The sequence below is a fragment of the Colletotrichum destructivum genome, chromosome 3 (assembly GCF_034447905.1).
Source record: "Colletotrichum destructivum chromosome 3, complete sequence".
NCBI lineage: Eukaryota > Fungi > Ascomycota > Sordariomycetes > Glomerellales > Glomerellaceae > Colletotrichum > Colletotrichum destructivum.
Genome location: NC_085898.1, coordinates 5,623,549 through 5,637,026, shown reverse-complemented (window position 1 = coordinate 5,637,026; position 13,478 = coordinate 5,623,549). Strand labels below are relative to the sequence as shown.

The following is a 13,478-nucleotide window of genomic DNA, read 5'->3' as shown; positions in this document are numbered from 1 at the left end:
GAGGAGTGGAAGAAGACCTAGTTTTCTTTCCATTGTCATATATACGGCAGAAGAGCCAAAAAAGCAAGTTTTTACACGAAACCAACAACGGAAGCAGCTCGAATCAAACGTTCAACCCCCCTCATCCCCCCCCTCTCTCGTCCCCCAAAAACCAACAGTCTCATCGCAAGGGTTCACTGCAAAGCCTGAACGACAGCATTGTAGGCCGCCTTGGGGTTCCAGTTGGCATCGAACAGCAGCGGGTTGTTCTGCGCGCGCCAGCTGTCCGGGTCGCGCACGCCCCAGACGGTGATGCCGACGCACTGGGGGACCTGTAGACAGGCGCGCGTGACGGCGGTGTAGTCGTTGGTGCTGGCACCGACGATGTCGAGCTCTGTGATGGCAACCTCCTTGACGCCGCTGCCGGCAAGAGTCTGCAGGGCGCCGAGGGCGTTGCCGCCCTGGTTGGCCTGGAGATGGGCTTGGGAGCCTGTGAGCGTGTAGTTAGTATGTTGTAAGAGCCGTCTAGATCCTCAAGCTCAAGCGTAAAAGCTCTGTCCGAGATGAACAACTTACCGATGCCGTCAATGGGGATGCCCTTGCCGATCCACTCCTTGACCTTGCGGGCCATGGCCTGCGTCTTGGCGTAGCTGGCCTGATCGAGATTGTAGTCGTTGATGTACAGCTTGGCGTTCGGGTCGGCGGCCCTAGCGGCTCGGAAGGCGATGCCAACAAAGTCCTCGCCCAGCACCTGTGAGAAGACGGACGAGCGGAGGGATCCGTCCTCGTTGAAGATCTCGTTGACGACGTCCTAGTTGGGTGTTAGCAAATCTACTTTCTTCATTGGCTTTTCTACAAGCATGAGACGGAAAGGAAACTCACCCAGTGGTAGATCTTGCCCTTGTACCGGCCGACAACCGCCTTGATGTGAGACTCGATGACCTGGGTCAGACCGGCCCGGTCCCGGACGTTGTTTACCCAGCCAGCGAGCTGCGAGTGCCAGACCAGCGTGTGGCCACGGACGAGCTTACCGTTCTTCTGGGCGAAGTCCACGAGGTAGTCTGGACCGGCCCAGTTGAACTGGCCACGGTTCGGCTCGATCTGGTCCCACTTCATCGAGTTCTCGGGCGTGATCTGGCCGAAATTGGCCTTGATGATGTCGGCATTGCGGCCGGATGTCAGGCGGCCCTGGTCGCTGCACGTGCCGTAGTACTGCTTGCCCTTGGCCTTGATGAGCCGGTCGATGCTCTGCGAGGCTTGCCGCTCCTCGAGGGGCGCCGCGAGAACGGTGATGGGCGCCAGGAGGCAGACAACGCTCAGAGAGAACTTCATGGCGGACGATGGGGTACGGACTGAACTTGATCAAGTATAGAAAAGAGTGAGCGACTTGGGTCGATGAGGGTAAGACTGGTGGTGTCAAAACTTTCCGAGATGCAGTCTTTATACTTGGTGAACCCACCTCGTTCATGAGACGGAAGCTCCCTATCCATTGCGCAAAGCACATTCACAGAATGATAGGAGTGGCCCCTCTTGGATCCTGTGTACATGATGGAGCCTACTCTCGTTACTCGGATACGGCCCAAGGCCAAACGAGAGGCTCGCACTTCGCAACCACCAGATCCGCAGCCCATTGTGGAAGGTCAAGCTTGATGGTGGCAGGCCATGATGGTGGCAGACAGGGTGTCATTGATCGACTCAGGGGGTGCACGCGCCGCCTAATTTGGAAAAACGGGAATTCCCCTGGTTTGCGGGGAGGGAGGGCAAAACCAGGGGGCGGCTGGCGGCTGAATGACCCTGTCTTCTGGGGTGCATGCGGCAGTCATATTAGCCAGGAGGAGAATTCAATTAACAAGCGCGTGGCGTAACGAGCTCAGCGAGAACGTGTCGTTCTATGTGGTGGTGGTGAGTGTATGATGGATTTCAGATAGATTGCAAGCTGCTACTACTGGTGCGGCTGACAGTGAGGCCATTAGAGTGGTATCCGAGTATCGCGAAGTCCCGAGTTTTCCGAGCTTTGCCCCAGCAGGCACGGAATGACACCCTGGATGCTTAGCCGTAGTCGATTGTTTGTTATCCGAGGTTATTCATCCATATTTCTGACAAGCAGAGATTGGGCGGAGGCTGACGGCCTGCGCCATGGTTTCCTTCTTTGTGCACGCGTGTTCCAGATTGATGCCGTTCGCCTTCTGCTCTTCCCACTGTCACGAGCTGTGTTGGATAATGGGGAACATCTTCGCTTGGATGAGCCAGTGGCTGAAGTCATGTACATGCGGTCCAATCGAGGAAGAAGAGTGATCGTGCTGCCGGGAGATGATCAAGCCGATCTGGTGGGGTGCTGTTCGCCAAGGCGGACGGCAATCTTGCGGCAATACATGAGCTTCATCTTGTCTTCCTCTTGGCCGAGAAACACAGCGACTGGAGCTTGGGTGTGAGAGAAGCATAGCCCTGCCAACTGCCGCGGTGTCTCATCGCCCCCTCCATGTCTTCCAGGAGCGTTGTTTATTGATTGTGTTCTGATTCTCCGTCCTAGTCGTCGAGGTATGACTCAGATGACAGGCGTTCTCCTGACAACTCATGACACTGCGCTGGTGATGAGGTCTTCGACCAGATTTTTGACAGGCGGGTATACTTGGTCGTCGTTGTCGTCGTCGTTCGGCGGCACAAAGACCTTGACCCGTCCTTCTGCGAGCACGAACCCGCCGCAGGCGATCTTGGTGACTCTCACTCCAGGATGGAAGAGGTCGAGGGCGAGGTGCTTGTCCAAGTAAGCGCCCAAGGCGCGCAGGAACGGCTCCTGCTTCTTCTCGTCGCCGTCGTCGATCCATCCCCATCCTTCGTCGGCCTTGCCGCCGGCCAGCCGCTTCCTCTGCCTCTGGTCGCTTTCGTAGCCCTGGCTAAGTACTTTCCGCTCGGTGGCCTCACCATTCTTGGCCCTCGAACTCGCAAGTACCTTGCCTTCTCTCGCGAACCGCCGTAATTCCTCGGCCGGGATGATGACGTCGATGGATTTGATCCCAAGCCCCTCCGAAGGCTGATCATCGTTACCGTCGCCGGTGTCGGGAGACGGGACGTAGAAACCCAAGGTGAGAACCATGTCTTTGGCTAGAGGGCCCCGTGAGGGAAGCCCGGCATCTGCGATCCACCTCTCCCACGCGGCCGTGAGACGCCTCGTGCCCAGGCGCATAGGGCTGATGCGACAATCGAACGTGCTCGAGAGGAAGTCAACGATGACGGTCTTGAGGGGCGCAGGCATGCGCAAGAGCAGGAGAGGCAGACGCAGAAAGTGCCTGTCCTTCCTCGAACCGCTTTCGGAAAGCAGTCCCGGTATATGTATGCTGCTCGTCGACTTGAGACCGTCTTGCTGCCCATCCTCCGCCTGGTCGAAGAGCGCTGGCAGCAGCACAGCCGTACACAAGGCGTTCTCGTATCGGATCTCGAACACCAGGCCCCTCTTCTTGCGTTCCGCATCGCCGCCATCCGTCGCGTCACTGCTCATATCGCGACTCAAGTCGACATCTGCATCATCTGTGCCACCCAGCAACGCGTCAACCGTGACCCAGCGAATACCGACCTTCTCCAAGGGTCCGGCGCGCCCAAGCGAGCTGTCACCATCTCCCAAGTCGACCTGCACACCTCTAACGACGTCTCCTACGAGGGTGTCGCGCAGACGTTGCGATAGCGTTTGCAACCGCAGAAAAGTGAGAGTGTTGGTGCCGACGTAGAGGGGTGATGCGCGGTGAGTGGAAAAGGTAGTGTTGAAGAAGGGAGGCGGCGGCTCACGGTCCCCCAGGGACGAAGGGGAGAGTCTCTCGGGTCGTGGTTCGGGCTCAGCCTCTGCCGCTCGTTTGCGACCGCGAGGAGGCATCGTGGCAGATTGAATGGGAGGGCAACTCGTCAGACTTGAAGGTAGTTATCGTATGGTGAAAGATCGCCGTGGTCGCGGAGGTGGGGGACTTAAGGGCGGGGGGTCTTGACGCGTGTGGGATCGACAATGAGTGGTCGCGGAAGACGGAAAGTGGTCGTTTCGGTTTTTACGGAGAGTAAAACGCGTCGATATGGTGGTTTTGGGTGTGAATCGCAAATGCGCGGCGGGAATCAAAGCGAGTAGCTGGGTGGTCGTCTAAGGATGCGATGATGTGAAGATGGGAAGATGGAAGCGCCCAAGTTGGAGTGCGAGTGGCACCAGCTGGCAGATGTTCATTCATCATCCACCAAAGTCAATGGGACTCAACGGCGCACCTCCGAGAAAGCCTACGACTGATCTGCGCGTTATTTAGACAGGTGGAGGGTATGAGAAACGGCCAAACGACTCAGAATTAAGTTAGGTCCGGTTATGTGGAAATACTTTGTACTACAGGCGATAGCAATTCAGTGTTCCCAGCTCATTTCGGACTTGATCTGACCGGCCGTGTGTGGGTCCCCCCACCGGAGCCGGTTCCGTGGTTCCTGATCCGAGTGCCACCCTTACAAGGAGCGCCGACAGCCCCGTTGCCGTGGAATATACTCCCCGTCAAGACTCGTGAGCGCATGGAAAACGGGCAGAGTTAGCCTATGGCCTGCATGGCCTACTTTTATTTTACGAGAATCATCGGCATTATGCTCCGATCTCGGCCTTGTTTCTGTGCTCGCAGGTCGCATTTCCGCGGCTGAAGTGTAATTCACGTCGGTCATCATAATACGTCAGCGTTTGCTTCAAGTATTTCTCCGTCCACTGATTCCAACCATACCCCGTAGGCCGCCTGTTATGCCATGTTACGCCATGTCTTTATTTACAGATAAACGTTTTCTTTTCTCAAGCCGTGAGATGCCGCCAACGAAGCATCCCAGATGTATAACCCCAATGGAATGACGCCGTATATCGCTCAAAACACCCATATCCGTTTGTAGATACCCTATGTGCACATGTACTGTCTGTAAATGCCTCGTATTCAGACACCCACGCAGAAGCCGAAGGACCCGTCGAACACGTCGTTTACATTGAAGCCGGGGGTTTTCCTCATGGCCAGGAGATCGTCGATGGTGGGCACCTGGCCGCCAGCATAAAATGTGAGGAGGTTCTCCATGTCCTCGTCGGTGAGATCGCAGAATTCGTTCCAGTCGTACTTGTTGCTGACCTTGATCATCCTACACATCGTACGTAAGCATAATTTGCATCATCATTTTACGGCGAGTGGAAACGCACCATCCCATCCGCTTGGGGCTCTCCTCCGGGTTCGGAGCAATCTTGCGCAGCTTCGCTCTCAGTGTACCGATGGCCTCAATGGCATTGCCGGCGTTTTTGGGGAGCGACTTGGCAATTTGCCGCCGAATAATGGCGGCCAGCCTGGGTCCCTTGCCATTGGTGCTAACCATGATCTGCAGCGGGCCGTCGCGGTGGACGCTGCCAAAGTAAAAATCGCACTCCGGAGGCACGTCGGCAATGTTGGCGGGTATCCTGCGTTCCTTGCACAACTTCCAGATCGTCGTGGAGGCGGCGGGGTCGTCAATGGCGACGAGGACCATGTCTGCGCCATCGAGGTCGGAGGGTTCGAAGAGGCGATCGACGTGGGTGACCTGCGCGTGCTCGACTCGGTGTGCCACTTCAGGGTTGAGGCCCGAGGCCGGGCAGACCACGGTGACTTTGGCGTCGGCATCGAGGCAATTGAGAATACGGCCGGCGGCGACCTAGTCGAGGCGGGGAGGATCAGTATCACAAAAGAAGCATCTCGAGAGCATGTGCTGCGTCGCCCGAATCGGAGTAGTGGGAGAGGTGGGAGGAGTAGAAGTAGCCGGAGTCACATACCTCTCCGCCGCCGACGACCAAGACCTTCTTGTCTTTGATGCGCCAGGCTAGAATGAGACTCCCACCGCCCTGCACTTCGGGAAACTTCTTTGTCTTGGACTTGTCGGCCATGATGGGGTGGTATACCGAGCTGGTCGAGTGTGCGCGCACTTGTGTTTGTTGACGGAGACAATCCAATTCTCGGGCGGCTTTTTTCATGAGATGCAGCAGCAGCAGAAGCAACAGCAGCGAGAACCAAAAACCGATCGGGGCGATAAGAGTCAGTGACGGTCGATAAGGCTGGGCACCCCGCTAAAGGGACGTGCTGTAGATGTCATGGCGGTCTGCACGATAAAAAGGTACTTCGTTTCATCTATGCTTCTAGTTCTGAGAACGGCGTACTCGCATATCTGGCGGCACCGACTCTGCCCCGCCTGTCCCTTGTTTGTGGATCCTCTTTGCCCGTGTCTCGCTTAGCGGCATCGCTAGCGCGTCATCAGGTACCTACCTAGGTGTGTCTTGTAATGTCTTTAGCATCACTCCCGCCGAATGCGTTCCTCTGCCCCCGAAGCAACCCCTGTTCCTGCACTACTAGGTACTTACACCTTAGTACCTAGGCATTCGTACTTCTCTGCTGCTGCTGCTCTCGGGCTCCTCCCCTCCCACCGCCCTGTTTGCCTGCAATCCGCCAATCCGCCGATCTGCCCACCGCTGCTCCTAAGTGGCAGGGAAAGGGCCTGACGGCTGCACGGGAGCCTGGAACTGGACCTGGAACTGGACCTGGAACCACTGGAACCAACCCGGGCCAACGTAGCGTCGAGGACGAACTGAACCATCGCACCTCGCACTGGCATCTGCCATCTGCACGTCGTGTGTGTCTCGACATCAACTCTCCCACCCCCTCCTCCTTCTCCCTCCTCCCTCGATATACATACAAACACACTCTCTCCCCACTCGGGTTGCACCAACCTCGACCTCTCCTCGCCCTCGTCATCGACAACCGTTCATTGCCGCCCGCCGTCTTTGATGATCTCGTAGCTATCGCCTCTCCTCCACCATGTCCGGCCGCAAGCTGGGAGGCGGTCGCATCTTGGGCAGCGGCAAGGGCCTCGCCCCTCCTACGCCTCCCGCAGTCCAGGGCCATCGACGCACTCCGAGTCCCTTTGCTCCCTCCGAAAGCACCCTGTCTCTCAACTCGTCTTCCGCCTCGCCCCCAGTCTCGAGCCCCCTGCCCGACTTTGCCCAGGATCTCACATCAAATATCAGCGTTGGCGGGCCTTCGCGTACTGCCACCGCCGGCTCGAAGCTGGTCTGCCCGATATGCGAGGAGGAGATGGTCAGTAGACACCCTGTCTTGATCGTCATGCTTTGCTGACACCCGGACCGTAGTTGACGCTGCTTCAACTAAACAGGTGAACATGGCCAACCATTCTTGCGCCGCTGAACTTTAGTCCCTGACCCCCCTTAACTCTCAGACACATTGACGACAACCACCAAGAACTACCCGAGGTCGAGCAGGATGAGGTCCGCACGTGGTTCGATAAGCAGGTCCTCAAGGCCAAGCGGTTCCAGCCGTTATCTATCATCAACCAGAAGCTCCGAGGCTTGGACGTGTTCGAATCCAACGAGTCCATGCCGGTTGCCCCGCCCGCCGTAGCGAAGCTCGTCGAAGGCCCCATCGACCCGGATGAGCTCATTACCAGGTCGCATTGGCAGCGCCAAACGAGCAACGACCGATGCACCGATCCGACATGCGCCAAGGGGCTCGGAGCCGTCAACGGGAGCATAAACTGCCGGAACTGCGGGAGGCTGTTCTGCGAGGAACACACCATGTATCAGATGCGGCTTTCGCGGTCTGCGCAGCACGATCCTGTGCGGGGATACTGGGTCAGAGTGTGCGAGACGTGTTACAAGTCGAGAGATGGCTACAACGACCACAACGGTGTCCTGGTGGACCACACATCGGCCTTTGCCGAAATGCGACGGAAGAGGGTGGAGAGGCAGAACCTCGAAGCGGCTAGGCTGGAAAAGCGCTTGACCAAGCTGACGCAGCTGCTTGCGAATGCGCCCGAAGACGTTACGACCAACGGCGGAAACCTGCTCTCGCCCGTGGCGACGTTGACGGGCCAAAAGAGCCAGAGGAAGCTGCTGGAGCAGTCGGTCGTGACCTGGGAAGATGACGCCTCCGTCACACAGTGTCCGTTCTGCCAGCAAGAGTTCGGGTCATGGACCTTTAGGAGACACCATTGCCGAATATGCGGTCGCGTGGTTTGCGCCGATCCACTTACAGGCTGCTCGAGTGAAGTGGGCTTGAGCATAGCCAGTCGTGAGTCTCATGCTTCGGGATCGTCACGAGCACCGCGTCTAACAGCCCCAGCAACGAGCCCGGCAACGGAAAAGCCTCCGACGACAGCGCAGCCTGGCCAGCTAAGCGTCGACGTCCGCATGTGCCGGGGCTGCAACCACACGATATTCTCGAAGCGCGACTTTGCGGCGACCCTCGTGCACAAACCGCCAGACCAACGCGCGTACGAGACGTTGCGCCAGTTCGAACGTGGTATCCGCCAGCTCATGCCCATTTTCCAGCGGACTTTGCTTGCACTGCAGCCAGAGGGAGAGGACGGATCAGATATCTCCAAGGCGCCACCGACCCACGCCCAGATCCAAGAGGCGTCCAAGATTCGCAAACGTCTTACCGATGCATTCACAAAGTACGACATGGCCGCGCGCCGCCTGCGTGACATGAAAACAACATCCAAAACCCAGCTCCGTCTCCAGCAAGCCGTTTACGCCGCGGCCTCGTCGTTTCTACACACCCACATGCTGACATTAAAGTCGGTCCCGCAAATCCTTCGGGCTCGATCGTCTCAGTCATCACGCCTTCGCGCTCTCCAGTCGGGCAGCGTCAACGGGTCGTCATCGTCTCTCCACCTTTCGCCCCTCCGCAACCAGGAGCTGGCCGAGTCGGAAACGGCGAGCCAGGCCAGCGAGACCAGTACCGCTGTGTCGGCGCTCGAAACAGAGGAGAAGGAGGCGCGCGAGCGTCTAGTGGTTCTTGAGGAGCAGCGTTTCATGGTACAGCAGATGGTGGACGCCGCGCGGGATGCCCGGCGGTTCGAGGAGGTCAGCGCTTTGACACGCAACGTAGAAGAGCTCGACCGGGAGATCGAAAGAGCTAAGAAGATGGTTGGCGGCGTCGAGGAGCGGTGGGAAGGTCTGTACGCGTCCGGCCTGGCGCGGTGAGGAGGGCATGAGGAGAGAGAGAGGAAGCGATATTTTCTTTTTCTGTAACAGATAAGTATCTCGGAGCAACAGCATTGCAGGGCGTTTGCAGGGAATCAAAACCAAAGACGTGGTTGGGAAACCAGCGCACATGGGGGCGCTATCTTTTTTTACCTTTTTTTTCTCTTTTAATTTTCTTCACTGCGGCTGGCGAAGTTTTTCATTCACATTCAGGTAATTCGGTTTCCATGGTGTTGTTGGCACGCCGGCAAGTTTGAAGCCAAGATTCCCGACCCTTCGAATACATTTCCAAGAGATTTTCTTCTTGGTTTTTCTTCTTCTGCCTCTTTCTCGATACAGTGTCTTTTCGAAGCCAACTCGAATTGAAGTAAACTCTTGCTGAATCCCATCAAGAATCATGAGATACTCCAATCCATTCACTCCTTCGCGCATCCCAAATGCTGGTGGGGGACAAGGCAGAAGAAGTAAAAATAGAATAAAAAGCGAGCCAATCCAAACCGACCAAACGCCCATCCGTTCCCAGCTGCGGCAAACGATGCTGCAAAATAATCCGACGATGCCTCCTTTCCTCGTCTCTCTTCTCTTCGGTCCTTTCTTCATCGCTCTTCTCCTTTTCTTCGAGACCTATAAGATTTGGTTGACCAAGAAGGCCTGTCGTTATTGTTGGAGGGTGAGAGACTCTTCCAAATTGCAAGGGGGTATGACAAACACCGGACAGAACAAAAAACAGCTTCCAACCCAAAGGCACAGGTTTCCTCTCCCCTTTTGGGCATGCAGCACGAGGACCAAGAGGTGGTTAAGGACCAAGACGAGGGATTCTCGATGACCCCCACCCCCCCTCCCTTGCTTTTCAATGCACCACACCCTCAACGCCGCCGAGGAACCGCCTCACGCGCTCCACCTCCAGCTCGCCCTTCTCGCTCTCGACGGCCCGCAGCAGGCCGTCAACAACGGCATCGACCTGGTCCTCGGGCTCGCCCGTGCACATGGCGACGACGCGCCGGTACTTGACCTCGAGGTCCTTGCTCCGGCCCTTGAGCGCGCCCGCCATCTTGCGTGTCACGTCCCTCCGCGCCGACACGGCAGCCAGCCGCGCCTTGAGAACCGCCGCCGACGGTAGCAGACCGCCCTCGCCGTTGGTGCCGGCCGTCTCGAGCGCCGCGCTGAGCTCCGTCTCCCACGACGACGAGAGCGAGTCGGTCCGCCCCGCGCGGTTCTGCTCTTGCGTCAAGCGCACCTGCTCCTCCTCGCGCGCGTGGCTGAGGTTCGACACCTTTTGCCGCGCGAGCTGCTGCTTCCGCAACGTTGCCTGCATGGCCTCGAGGTTCCGCCGGGCCTCGCCGAGCTGCGCCGACGTCGTGCGGAGGGTCGAGTGGAGGGACTCGATGACGGCCTGTTTTGTCTTGACTTCGCCTTGGAACGTTGAGCTAGCTTCGTTGAGAAGGTGTGTGATGGCTAGCTATTGTTAGAATACTACCCTGCAGGAAAAGGGGGCTTTCGGAACGGGGCCTCACATGAAATTATGTCGTCGCTGCTTTCCTTTGTCCTCTCGCTGCTGACAATCCCGTCCCTCTCGGTCTCTCCGTTGATCTCGTTGGTGCCGGCGCCATGGGCCCCTTTGAGTATATTTGAGCCCTCTTCGGTAGCATCGCCCCCGATGCCAAAGTCCACGGGCCGGAGACCGGCGCGGTTGGCAATGTTGGGATCGGCGCCAACCTCCAGCAGCTGCGAAATAATGCTCCGGTTTCCTATCCGTGCAGCAATGTTCAGCGCCGTGTCGCCAGCGTGGTCTTGTGCGTTGACAATCTCCGTCATGAAGCGCGCGATGCCCATCTTGGGCTGCGCTTGCGCTTGCGGCTGGCTCTGCGAGCTAGCCGGCGCGCCGTCCCCCTTTCCGTTGGTTGCCGGGTTGCTGCCTTGCCGCACTACCCATTCCAAGAGGCTCTCGAGATAGTATCGGCTGGCCGCATTCCTACCTTTGACGGCGCTGGTCATGGCAATGTGATGTAGCACGGTCCGTCCCTTGCTGTCGCGGACCTCAATGGTGCCCCCGAGGACGTCGAGAAGTTCGGGGAACTGGCCCAGATCCATGGAATTTGTCACGACACACGCCCTGACAAGAGCAGTCTCCCCCGAGGCGTTGACACGAAAGGGGCTCGCGCCGGCCGTGATTAGCGCGCGCAACAGCGACATGCGCGATAATGTGGCGGCCCAGTGGAGAGCGGTGTGGCTTTGTTGGTCGATGGGCATGTCCAGCTCTATGGGAGCCAAAGTCCGCAGCATCTCGTGCTTGGACTGGTCTGAAGTCGCCGAGTCCATAAAAAGGCTCATCAGCATGCTCCGCTTCGACTCGGCGTCGGGGGACATCTCGAACGGCAGGGGGCTCAGGGGACTGTGGCCGTCGTGCGTGGTGGGGTTCACCTGGGAGTAGATGAAGGACTCGTTGGGTTCCGTAGGCGAGCCGGGGAAGTTGTTTTGGTACATCTCCATGGAGTTGCTGTATGCCCCGAAGCTCTCTTGCGGGGTCATTGTCACGCGCTGGCGCTTACGAGGGGGCTCGGGGCCGTCGGCGAACGGCTGCTGGCTCGTCTGCTGGGTCGAGTAGGCCGAATCGTTGGGGTTGTTTCCGAAGTCCGAAGCGAAGCTCTGCTGGGAGTTGCCGGGGAAGTCGTCGCCGTTTTGCATAGAGCTCTGGCGGCTGAAGCTGGGCGTCTTGGTCGGGCCGTTGCGACTCCTCGGGCCGGGGGAGTCGAAGCGGGCCTTGCTGATGGCGGCGACGGCGTGCGAGGCGGTGGCCGAGATGTTTTTGAAAAAGGTGCCGTTGAGACCGGCCATGCCGTTCGTCCTCGCCTCGTTGCCAGCGTTATAGAGGCGTTTCCTCTGGGCGGCCATGGCCTGTTCCTTGGTGGGCGTGTTGAAATCGCCGCGGCCGGCGACTCCGCCGTCCTGGCCCATGTCGTAGGTTAACAGGGGGCGCAGAACCTCCTCGACGCCGTACTGGCGGCACACTTCGACGCCGCGGTCGAACTTGATCCAAGTACCCTGGTATTTACCGTAGCCTCCCTGGACCTTCTCGTGCTCGCCGGTCTGGATCTCCTTTTCAAGAATTTTTGTGCGCTTTCCCTTATCGACGCCGGCCACCTTGAGGATCTGGGTCGCATTGAGCCAGCTGTCTTGCCGCCTGCGCATGACGGCGATACCGTTCACTTCCATTTCGTAGACGTCGACGCCGGAGTAGACCGCCTATGTGCGACGTGTCAATACGACAAACCCGAAGAGCAGTGCCACACCAACGCTGGAGGGGGCAATGCCATCGCAAGAGAGGGGAAGCGGGACTACTTACGCTGTAGATTTGTGGCGCCTCATTGGCGAGCCTAGAGTCCGCTCCATAGTTGCGGTAGCCGGCCTGGGATTGCTGGCTCATTGTGAAGGACTGTTGCGAAGAGGGTTGCGATTGCGATGCGGAAGGCATCATGGCGACGGGGTCGACGTTTCTGAAGGTGTCGTTGAGTCGCGCTGCAGACAAGGAAGATTTGCGGCGGGAATGAAGGGAGCGGGAGGGTTGGCTGGTCGTGAGGGCGATCGAAGACATGTGTCGGCGCTACAACATTGGAGGCAATGAGGATTGGTTCGACGGCAGGCGATGGAGATTCCGATTGAGAGAAGACGTCGTCGGAGGGGGGGGGTTCGGAAGGGAGGACGTCGTCGAGAAGAGGGGAGGTTATCGGCAGGTGAGTCGATCGACGGGCGGTGGGTGGATTTTTGCACTTTTTTTTGGCGACTGAGAAGTTGATGGAGTTGAGTTGAGTCGAAGTGAGAATTGAGGCAACTTATGAGGCGGAGTGGAATGGGTGCAGCCGCCGGCCTTGTCGCTCTGGTCTTTGGACTATCTTCTCTTTGGACCGGGTGGTTCGTCTTTGGTTCGGGCGGCCGTTGTGTTACGTTGCGTTGCGATGCGCTACCTTCCTTTGGCCCCAGTGCAATAGTGGTATTGTGTGACTGCAGTCGCCTTTGACGTGGTGTGTGGTGTCGATATCGGCGTGCACCAGAGTAAAGAAAGCACCTTTGGCAGGCGGCAGATCGAAGGTTGAGGGGTGAGTGAAGGAGGAATGCGTGGATGTCGTAAGTAGCCAAAGCTTTGAGGGTTGAGGGAGGGAGGGAGGAGGGGACGACAGCGCGCGGCTATTCCTAAATAAGTGAGGTTGGCCGGTCTTTGGGTCGTGGTCAGACTGGAGTACGGAGGAGGGAGAGCGAGTGGCTCTTCTTGTTTGGGCGAGCAACAGAAGACTCTTGGAGATAGCGACAAGAGCGAGAGAGAGAGAGAGACGAAGGCCAGGTTCTCAAGGGTGGACAGGTATCAGACAGAGATCGGAGACTAGAATCAGAGATCATAATCGACAGTCTCGTCGTCTGGTTGCCGGGCCCGAGACTGAAAAAAGACCCGCAGCGCTGAGCCCGAAAGGGAATTTCAATTAAAGCTGTCGGGGGAGCGACG

At 57.9% G+C, this 13,478-nt stretch overlaps 5 protein-coding genes across 5 annotated transcripts; 1 reads left to right on the top strand and 4 right to left on the bottom strand.

Annotated features, from left to right (window-relative positions):
* Nucleotides 1–171: 171 nt before the first annotated feature.
* CDEST_05833 (Putative glycoside hydrolase family 10 domain, glycoside hydrolase superfamily) lies at nt 172–1,716 on the bottom strand. Its single transcript, XM_062921992.1, has 3 exons — nt 862–1,716; nt 556–790; nt 172–469 (listed from the first exon to the last, which is right to left on the bottom strand). The coding sequence occupies exons 1-3, from the start codon at nt 1,309–1,311 to the stop codon at nt 174–176; spliced, it is 981 nt and encodes a 326-aa protein (XP_062778043.1). The 5' UTR covers nt 1,312–1,716; the 3' UTR covers nt 172–173.
* Nucleotides 1,717–1,720: 4 nt separating this feature from the next.
* CDEST_05832 (Putative centromere subunit L) lies at nt 1,721–4,462 on the bottom strand. The gene has a single exon (XM_062921991.1). The coding sequence runs from the start codon at nt 3,842–3,844 to the stop codon at nt 2,552–2,554; it is 1,293 nt and encodes a 430-aa protein (XP_062778042.1). The 5' UTR covers nt 3,845–4,462; the 3' UTR covers nt 1,721–2,551.
* Nucleotides 4,463–4,511: 49 nt separating this feature from the next.
* Nucleotides 4,512–6,051, bottom strand: CDEST_05831 (Putative siroheme biosynthesis protein Met8). Its single transcript, XM_062921990.1, has 3 exons — nt 5,762–6,051; nt 5,162–5,643; nt 4,512–5,103 (listed from the first exon to the last, which is right to left on the bottom strand). Exons 1-3 carry the CDS (start codon nt 5,957–5,959, stop codon nt 4,908–4,910), a joined length of 876 nt encoding a protein of 291 aa, XP_062778041.1. The 5' UTR covers nt 5,960–6,051; the 3' UTR covers nt 4,512–4,907.
* A 746-nt stretch (nt 6,052–6,797) lies between these two features.
* Nucleotides 6,798–8,983, top strand: CDEST_05830 (Putative FYVE zinc finger, Zinc finger, FYVE/PHD-type, Zinc finger, RING/FYVE/PHD-type; the record flags this gene model as incomplete). The annotated part of the gene is made up of 3 exons (XM_062921989.1): nt 6,798–7,076; nt 7,130–7,152; nt 7,216–8,983. The coding sequence occupies 3 exons, from the start codon at nt 6,798–6,800 to the stop codon at nt 8,981–8,983; spliced, it is 2,070 nt and encodes a 689-aa protein (XP_062778040.1).
* An 850-nt stretch (nt 8,984–9,833) lies between these two features.
* Nucleotides 9,834–13,400, bottom strand: CDEST_05829 (Putative transcription regulator HTH, APSES-type DNA-binding domain-containing protein; the record flags this gene model as incomplete). The annotated part of the gene is made up of 3 exons (XM_062921988.1): nt 12,327–13,400; nt 10,498–12,226; nt 9,834–10,438 (listed from the first exon to the last, which is right to left on the bottom strand). Exons 1-3 carry the CDS (start codon nt 12,573–12,575, stop codon nt 9,834–9,836), a joined length of 2,583 nt encoding a protein of 860 aa, XP_062778039.1. The 5' UTR covers nt 12,576–13,400.
* Between the last annotated feature and the right edge of the window lie 78 nt (nt 13,401–13,478).

Coding starts and splice junctions, on each gene's coding strand:
- CDEST_05833 (XM_062921992.1), bottom strand. CDS start 1,311: ATGAAGTTCTCTCTGAGCGTTGTCTGCCTCCTGGCGCCCATCACCGTT. Junction 791..861: donor AGGGCAAGATCTACCACTGG/GTGAGTTTCCTT, acceptor ACACCCAACTAG/GACGTCGTCAACGAGATCTT. Junction 470..555: donor CATCCCCATTGACGGCATCG/GTAAGTTGTTCA, acceptor ACACGCTCACAG/GCTCCCAAGCCCATCTCCAG.
- CDEST_05832 (XM_062921991.1), bottom strand. CDS start 3,844: ATGCCTCCTCGCGGTCGCAAACGAGCGGCAGAGGCTGAGCCCGAACCA.
- CDEST_05831 (XM_062921990.1), bottom strand. CDS start 5,959: ATGAAAAAAGCCGCCCGAGAATTGGATTGTCTCCGTCAACAAACACAA. Junction 5,644..5,761: donor TGGTCGTCGGCGGCGGAGAG/GTATGTGACTCC, acceptor CGCCTCGACTAG/GTCGCCGCCGGCCGTATTCT. Junction 5,104..5,161: donor AGCCCCAAGCGGATGGGATG/GTGCGTTTCCAC, acceptor TACGATGTGTAG/GATGATCAAGGTCAGCAACA.